Source organism: Engraulis encrasicolus, chromosome 7, assembly GCF_034702125.1.
Source record: "Engraulis encrasicolus isolate BLACKSEA-1 chromosome 7, IST_EnEncr_1.0, whole genome shotgun sequence".
NCBI lineage: Eukaryota > Metazoa > Chordata > Actinopteri > Clupeiformes > Engraulidae > Engraulis > Engraulis encrasicolus.
In genome coordinates this window covers 4,800,613-4,808,112 of record NC_085863.1, presented here as the reverse complement: position 1 = coordinate 4,808,112, position 7,500 = coordinate 4,800,613, and the positions used below count along the sequence as shown (strand labels likewise).

The window sequence follows — 7,500 nt, the reverse complement described above, 5'->3', positions numbered from 1 at the left end:
CCCGTCAGGGTGGCAGTGCCTCCGATGCTGGCGGCGTAGCACACACACAGGGTCAGGCCCTTGCACATCCTCATCCTCTCCTTCTCATCCTCCTCATCCTCGTCCGGGCGCTGCAGCTCATCCCGGCTGTCCTCCAGAGACATCCCGTTCATCAGCACTAGGGGCAGCAGAGAGCCAGAGTTAACAATAGGCCCTTAAGGGCCGTACACACACGTCGCTACTAGTTACTCGCTCAGCGGATGAAGTCAATAGAATGTCTATGTGTTCCAGCGAAGCGAGTAGGCGAGGAGTGTACAAGTGATGCGATGTAGGCGGATTCCGAGTTAAAAATATTTTATCTTCGAGTGAGGCAACTTAGCGAGTAATCAATTGGAATGCAGAGTTTGGTACTTCTCGCCTGCTCATTGGCAGTTAAAAAAGTGGGAACTTTCAGTGAACGTTCCATGAAAGAGTGGCGAGTAGGCGAGCAAGCGAAAAGCTAGCTTTGTGTGTGTACGCCGCTTTATGTTCAGGGCTGGGCTGGCCATCTGGCATAGTCGGCATTTTGCAGTGGGCCCTGCACCCTCGTGGGCCCTTATTTTCAGAAATATTTAAAAAACAAAAACAAAATCAGAAATTTTGAGGGGCCCCTTTAAGCCAAAAGTGCCGGGGTCCTATTTCTCCCCCAGCCCAGCCCTGCTTACATTGTAATAGTCTTTGTAATATCAATGAAAAAACTCAACTACCATAGTACTACGCTACTATGACAGTACATGGGTCCTTTAGTAATGCATTACAACTTAGTCATTGCCATTCTGGAAACAACTAATTTGTAATAGGGATAGTGTCTTAAGGGGTTAGAATCAGTCTTACATGATTTGACCGAACTACTTGTGGAGTGATATGATACCATGAATCTGAAGTGACAAAACTCGTTGCCATTGGCTGCTGTCATTATTTGGGGGCAGAGGGCACTATCGAAACATACAAACGTAGTTGACCACCCAACGTCGGGGAAGCCCATTCAAAGTGAATGGAAGCTCTCGCAACATTCTAATCTAATATTGTTAACAACGTGGTCAGGACCCGACAGTGGCTCAAAAGGTTAGGGCACTGACTGGTACTGCACGGACCGGTGTTCCATTCCTGCCCGAGGTCATTGCCCGATCCTCCCCCATCTCTCTTTCCAACTTGCTTCCTGTCGCCATCTCATACTGTCCTATCAAATAAAGGCATGAAAAGCCCCTTTAAAAAAAAAAAAAAAAGTAAAGTTCTCCGATGGACTGACCTAAAGAATTCTCAAAAATATGGGATGACTTGAAGAAAGTGGTATAAACTTTAATTCAAAAACATGTCACTTCTGTAGCATACGGTTCATAATACCTGTTAACCGTAAACAGGCCATGTTTTATGGCTAGCACAGGATATTGTGAAAAACCTGGATGAGCTGATTAACCTCTGTAGGACACGGCTTTCAAAATAGCATGAAATTCCACCCACTTTCATTTCATATATTTGCTGTGCTACTAGCCACACACTACACATTTTTCCATAAAGAGACTGAGAGGAAAGATCTGGCCTCATCTTGTGATGTGTTATACTACACTTTCTAATCTAATCTCAGCTCATCTTATCTCTTATGGTTTTTCCTGATGTTGCCTCTTTTGTCTTTATGTCTTTTGTTAAGTGAGTGTGTTGTCGAACTTGTCACCTTTATCAATGATTAAAGCGCCCTTGAGCAAAGCGCTAAATACAGCCCCTATTTCCACATTTCTCCAAGGACTGTAACCACTATCTTGCACCTAAAAACGTTTTGTTGCTTTAGATAAACACACCAGATAAGTGTAATGCAGTGTCATGGTACTGTGTAAGTGTCCTTCCCCGTGCACTCGTAATGCTGCAATTGTCTCTATACGTAAGACTTTTTGCAAGTAGAGGTGTGTCGTTCATGAACGAGCTGGTTCTTTTGAACGGCTCCCTGAAGTGAACGATGGGAACCGGATCACAGCTGGGGGAGCCACTCGACCGTTATTTCGTTCATTTTTCATCAATTGTCTCTAGGACTTTTTGCAAGTGCCCCCATCTCCTTGCCAGGCTGTGCCCTCCTAGTGACGCAACTCTTTCAGCATGGCAACTAGTCAGGTCAAAAGCAATGCAAATACTTTCTGAGTTCCCGAAAATACGGGAACTCCTCTCACTTGGTTGGTAAGCAAACAACCATAAGGCAGGTAAACCATACCGTTTGTGAAATGTTAATTGTTATGCTCTTGGTCAGACCAAGTCTCGAAGAGATTTGAACGTTGATGATAATCAGGCTACCCCTCTCCACCCTACTCACGTACTCTGTCAGAACGCTTCTGTGTTGGCATTTATGAAGGTTTGAAGCGATTGGATCTGATTTGATCCAATAGCTAATAGATACCCCCAACCCCACCCAAATTGCCCCTGTTCGCCTAGTCCTGTGTCTCCGCGGGCTTCTCTGGATGTATAGTAATATACTACTGTACTGTAAAAGTGCCCCTCACCAACTCTGCTCCATCGCTCTGTGTCTCAGTGGGTTTCTCTGAGTGTAATAGCCTGATAAACCAGCCTAAATGTGAGACCGGAGTAATTTAGTCTGGCCCCGATGAACGATACCTCCGAAGATTGTTGATGAGAACAACCTGTTGTTTTTTCAAACCGTGACGGCTCTCTGACCAATCGGCGATCTTTGCCGTTGATGTGCTTTCCCAACGGTGTTGCGAGATTCGGTGTCACTCCCTCAAAACATTGTCCGCTTTGATTAAAAACAAATCTCTGCGTTGTGATTGGGTTTGCCAGACTCAGGGCACAGTGTTCAAAACGTTCTCAGATCCGAGGCCAGACCCACTTGCAGCTGAAAATTTTGGCGTCCAGCGGGTTTCGCTGGTTTACCAGGCTCTGAATGTAAGACAGTGATGAGTGTGATGATAGAGTGATGTACACGTATAAATGCCCCTCACCACGGACCCCTACTCACTCACCCACTCCATCTGCCTCTTTCTCGTTGGGCTTGTCTGTGGTTTCGGGCAGGGTGGTGCTGCGCTCCTCTGCCCCCTGCTGTGGCGCCCCCTGCTGGTTCAGCTGCTCCAGCACGGCCTGGACGATGGGCACCATCATGGCGGTGGTGGCCGTGTTGCTGATCCACATGGAGAGGAAGGCCGTCACGCCCATGAAGCCCAGCATTAGCCTGGCGGAGGACACACACACACACACACACACACATACATAAATACATATTACATGAAGCCCAGCATCAGCCTGGCGGACACACAAACACACACACACAAATACACATGAAGCCCAGCATCAGCCTGGGACACACACACACACACAAACACACATTACATATTACACATAACGTCACGCCCATGAAGCCCAGCATTAGCCTGCACGGACACACACACACACACACACACACACACACACACACACACACACACACACACACACACACACACACACACACACACACACACACACACACACACACACACACACATTACATATTATACTGTCACGCCCATGAAGCCCAGCATCAGCCTGCATGGACACACACACACACACACACACACACACACATACACAAATACATATTACATGAAGCCCAGCATCAGCCTGGCGGACACACACACACACACACACACACACACACATACACACATTACATATTACACATAACGTCACGCCCATGAAGCCCAGCATCAGCCTGCATGGGACACACACACACACACACACACACACACACACACACACACACACACACACACACACACACACACATTACATGAAGCAGAGCATCAGCCTGTATGGCGGGGACACACACACAAATACACATTAAATATTACCTTACGCTGCATTACATTACATTACACTGCTTTACACGATATTACACTGCTTTACATTACATTACATTACACTGTATTACACAATATTACGCTGCATTACATTACATAACACTACATTACACTGCATTACATTACATGACCTTACACTGCTTTACATTACATTACATTACAGTACACTGCATTGCATGATATTACACTATGACACTGCATTACTTGATATTACAGTAATAGTAGTAGTAGCATTGTAATGCAGTGTAATATCATGTAATGCAGTGTAATATCATGTAATGCAGTGTAATATCATGTAATGCAGTGTAATTACATTACATTACATTGTAATTTACATTACACTGTATTACATGACATTACACTGAATCACTTTGCATTGCATTAAGCTCCCACTTTTATCCAAAGGCTGGAATCAGCTAAAGTGATACATTACATGAGCCAGGCCCTGCCCTCCTAGTAATGCAACAGCTTCAGCGTTGCTACCAGTCAGGTCAAGACGCAATGCAAGTAGTTTCTGAGTACACGCAAATACGGGAACTTCTCCCACTTTGTTGGGAAGCAAACAATCATTAGGAAATCAAGGGGGGGGGGGCATTTGGGAAATGTAAATTGTTATGCTCTTGGTCAGACCAAGTCTCAAAGAGATTTGAAAGTCGATGATAATCAGGATAACATTACATTACATGACACTAAGCTCTTACCATTATCTAAAGGCTAGCATCAGCTGGATCAGTGGTTCTCAACTTTTGTTTTTTGACTAAACACCCTCTCCCTAACCAACTCCGTATCCATTAGGCCACAGCTCCTCTTGCCCCAGTTTGACCTCGACACCCCTAGCAGCAGATATCATTTACTATCAGGATCCACTGCCGGGAAGGGAACGTGTCTAGTCAATGTTTGTCATGTTAACATGGCAGGTACTGCAGGTTTCTGGTCACAAAACGTGTGCGTCATAGCCACAAACATGCCACGTTCGCTCCATTGGAAATGCTCGATTTCCACGAAATCTGACTACTGTGTGTGTTTAGAAACACAGGAACACACTGCACTAAGAGCACACACAGGAGTCAGGACACAGGACACAGGAGAGGACACATACTGTCTGTCCTGCTGTTCTGTGGTGATGTTGTGATCCAAAAGGAAAGCTCGGATCCCAGTGATGAAGTGGCATTATGCATCCCCCAGACCTTCAAGGCAAACTCGCCTCAGGGAGCATGTGCAAGGTTCATCAGCTGGAGTCAGGGGTGCCGACAGGGGGGACAAAGGGGATAGTTGTCCCGGGCCCAGGGAGAGATGGGGCCCAGAATTGGTTCCTCATTATATTGTATCTAAGGCGGTGGGGGCCCTTTCAGATTACTTTGTCCCGGTGCCGGCCAAACCTGTCAGCGTCCTTGGCTGGAGTAATATTATGCGTGTCGTGTCAGTGGATGGCCAAAGGTCTCCTTCCCTCCTCGCTCCTGAACTGGTCAATCACTCACCTCACTCACCTCCATGTGAGGAAGAACAGCAGAGAGCACACAAACAGAATTGACACCAACGGGCCAACGTGACGTCAAATCTTCCGATTTCCAAATAGTCTCCCATTCACAAGCCTGCATATTTTTTCTCAGGACTTGTTTTTAACGTTCATTATCTATCCCCTGGTGTTAAGATCACTTAGCTCAGCTTGCTTTTTACCCTTTTGCCAAGTGGTCAGCGAATATAATCTTGGTCAGGGGTGGACCTAACAGGGGGAGCAAGCAGGGCATTTGCCCCTGGGCCCAGGGCCCTCCTGTATTGGTGGTGGGGCCCCTATTATCACCATTGCAGGCTGTATGGGGGGCCCTGTTAGTGTTTTGACTTGGGGCCCTGTGTAGTATTGCTCCACCATTGGTCTTGGTTAATGTCTTGCCACAGGTGATTTTTGCATGGACTGCATTCCTCCACGTCCAGCGATAAAACGTCTCCCTGACTGGTCACATTTTGTCTCAGATCGTGACCCTGAAATGGTGACCCTGAGACTGAGGTATGAATATGAATGCGATAGGGAGGCACTGCTTGTGTTTACATTTTGAATGCATATTAACTTCTCTTATCTGTATCGCATAGGTGAAAAAAAAATATTTTTGCTGGTTGTCATTTGTGCTTTACGTACTAGCCTCTTAAGGGGTCTTACACACTAGGGCGGTAAAGCGTCGCGGAACGGCCGTGATTTTTACCGGCGTCGGTGAAAATACATTGAAACATATCTGTCCTTAGGGGTCTTACACACCAGGGCGGTAAAGCGTCGCGGAACGGCCGCGTTTTTTACCGGCGTCTGTGAAAATACATTGAAACATATCTGTCCTTACACACCAACCGGCGGTAGTCGAGCGTCAGCGGCGCGGGAAATAGAATTTTTTTAATTTATTTTTTGCATTTGGAAAATAGAACTCGAGCGTATTTTTCACACCGGCGACCGGCGGTGTCTCATTCAAATGAATGGCAAAGTAGCATGCTAGCTTTGGCTGTGGGGAGGGTTTTGAATAGGACTGGCCGCGCACGCCGACGCTGTCAGTGTGAAAGGCAGAGAAAAACACGCCGGCCAAAACTAAGCAGAAAGACCGTGTTCGTCCCGGGACCGTTCCGTTCCGCCTTGGTATGTTTTGGCCCTTACACACCAACCGGCGGTAGTCGGGCCTCAGCCAGCTCCGCGCCGCATTTGGAAAATAGAACTCACGCATATTTTTCACGCCGGCGACCTGCGGTGTCTCATTCAAATGAATGGCAAAGTAGCACGCTAGCTTTGGCTGTGGGGCGGTTTTAAACAGGACTGGCCGTGCATGCCGACGCTGTCATTGTGAAAGGCAGAGAAAAACACACCGGCCGAAAAAAAATGAGAAAGGCCGCGTTCGTCACGCGTCCGTTCTGTTCGGCTTTGGTATGTCTGACCCCTGATATGCATTGTTCCATCAGCGGAACACTGTAGTAGTCATTGGAACACTGTAGTCGTCACTGACAAGACAATACCATAGTGCGGTGATTCTCAAAGTGTGGTCCGGGGACCACTGGTGGTCCGCGACAGTGCTCAGGTGGTCCGCGAGGGGATTTCTACTTTTCCAAGACTAGCTAGGAGTAGGCTATATTTGTAACATCATTACAAAACTAAACATAGCTGTTAGTATTATTTTATAAAGTATTATTTTAACCACAAAAATGCAGTCTTGTAATGTGAATATATTGCATCGAAATGAGCAGTGTCAAATAAGCACCCCTCAACTGTCAATTCAGTTGACAGGTGGTCCCTGAACATTTTTAGGAGGGGCAAAGTGGTCCTCGGCCTGAAAAAGTTTGAGAAACAATACCATAGTGCAACACTACTGCAACAACATCCAGGCTCAGAGTCTTAATACACTACGACTTGGTCATTGCCACCTGGTGACTACAGATTTATAACAGGAACCTTTTCTATGAGTACAGTTGTCTAGTCATAATGAATACTTAAAAAAACGATGGTGGTGGTTATATTTTTTGAAAAAAGGTAACATTTGTGAATGGACACCATGAATTCTGGAAAGAAGCCGCTAAAAATATAAAAATATTACACAGCCTTTACACACTTGCAGGGAGAAGGACTAGTCTGATGGGAGACATTCCCATCTGTTGAAATATCCATCGATCTGACTAA

General features: G+C 46.2%; 1 protein-coding gene across 1 annotated transcript in view; it reads right to left on the bottom strand.

Annotated features, from left to right (window-relative positions):
- The window catches only part of LOC134452373 (Na(+)/citrate cotransporter-like), a 37,952-nt gene that overhangs the window by 22,522 nt on the left and 7,930 nt on the right, over positions 1–7,500 (bottom strand). The window contains exons 4-5 of the mRNA XM_063202740.1: positions 2,982–3,187; positions 1–157 (exon numbers count right to left, since the gene is read on the bottom strand). The exon at positions 1–157 is cut by the window's left edge and continues 39 nt beyond it. Coding sequence (XP_063058810.1) covers positions 1–157; positions 2,982–3,187 — 363 coding nt within the window. The remainder of the gene's footprint in view (positions 158–2,981; positions 3,188–7,500) is intronic.